General features: G+C 41.5%; 1 protein-coding gene across 1 annotated transcript in view; it reads left to right on the top strand.

Moving 5' to 3' along the window:
- The window catches only part of LOC119589057 (patj homolog), a gene marked incomplete at its 5' end in the record, with an annotated part of 11,630 nt that extends 11,467 nt beyond the window's left edge, over positions 1-163 (top strand). The window contains 1 exon segment of the mRNA XM_037937634.1: positions 28-163. Coding sequence (XP_037793562.1) covers positions 28-147 — 120 coding nt within the window.
- Between the last annotated feature and the right edge of the window lie 771 nt (positions 164-934).

Here is a 934-nt window from a genome sequence, read left to right as displayed (position 1 = left end):
TGAGTGCGATATCTCCGTACGTGACAGCTGTACAAACCCGATGGAAGCAGTCTCGGATTCAGCGTGGTGGGCCTGAGGTCGGAGAAGCGAGGGGAGCTCGGCATCTATGTACAGGGCATCCAGGCCACCGGCATCGCAGCTCAGTAAGTACCCTTTTGCTGGTTTTCGTCATTTGTTCACATATTAAATTGTCCTGTGGCGGCTATTACGGTGTAAGGTTGAGCGGTCCTCATTCATTACTATTGGTTTAGACAATGGAGGTTTTAGTCATCAGTTTCGAAGTCGCTTCGGTATACATTGATAAATCGAACACATTGAGCTTGCTTGTGAAGGGCTGATCATGCTTCCATTAAGTAGCAACCACGTGGTGCACTCAGCAACAAGTGGCAGCGACAGTTGCCAGCACCTAAAATAGAAATGCCGATACGAAATAGAATGTCGGTTTTATTTACGGTTTTGCATGTAGCAGTCTGAAAGATGAGTCACCTACTTTATCATTTGACATTACTCATTTAGAAAAAAAAAATCTGATAAATAGTATTCAATACATTATCTTTGCAAATCCGTGGTTTGTACAGCTGCCGGTAGATGGCAGCAGCAGGCTGGGAGGCAAGATCGATTGATTCTTGAACTGCTCAAGAGATGGCGCTGCGATGTATTCTAGGAAACTACTGCCTCCAGGAAACGAAAACAATATGTTATTAGGATAATTTGGATTGACAATATGTACGTGTATTCATTGATGAATTTTATGTAAATATGGTCTTCAGGCATTTAGCTGATTTCCAGGATAATTCTTATTTTGGTGAATGGCTGAAGGGAAACATAGAAAACGGTAGATTCTGTGAAAGAAAGTGGGATCCCAAAAGACTCGGGATAATTTACTCAGAATTCATTTTCCAGATATTTGATTTTTTTATCAGAAATGATGTTT

The sequence above is a fragment of the Penaeus monodon genome, chromosome 25, assembly GCF_015228065.2.
Source record: "Penaeus monodon isolate SGIC_2016 chromosome 25, NSTDA_Pmon_1, whole genome shotgun sequence".
Classification (NCBI taxonomy): Eukaryota; Metazoa; Arthropoda; class Malacostraca; order Decapoda; family Penaeidae; genus Penaeus; species Penaeus monodon.
The sequence above is the reverse complement of the archived record's forward strand: the minus strand, read 5'-3'. Positions and strand labels throughout refer to the sequence as shown.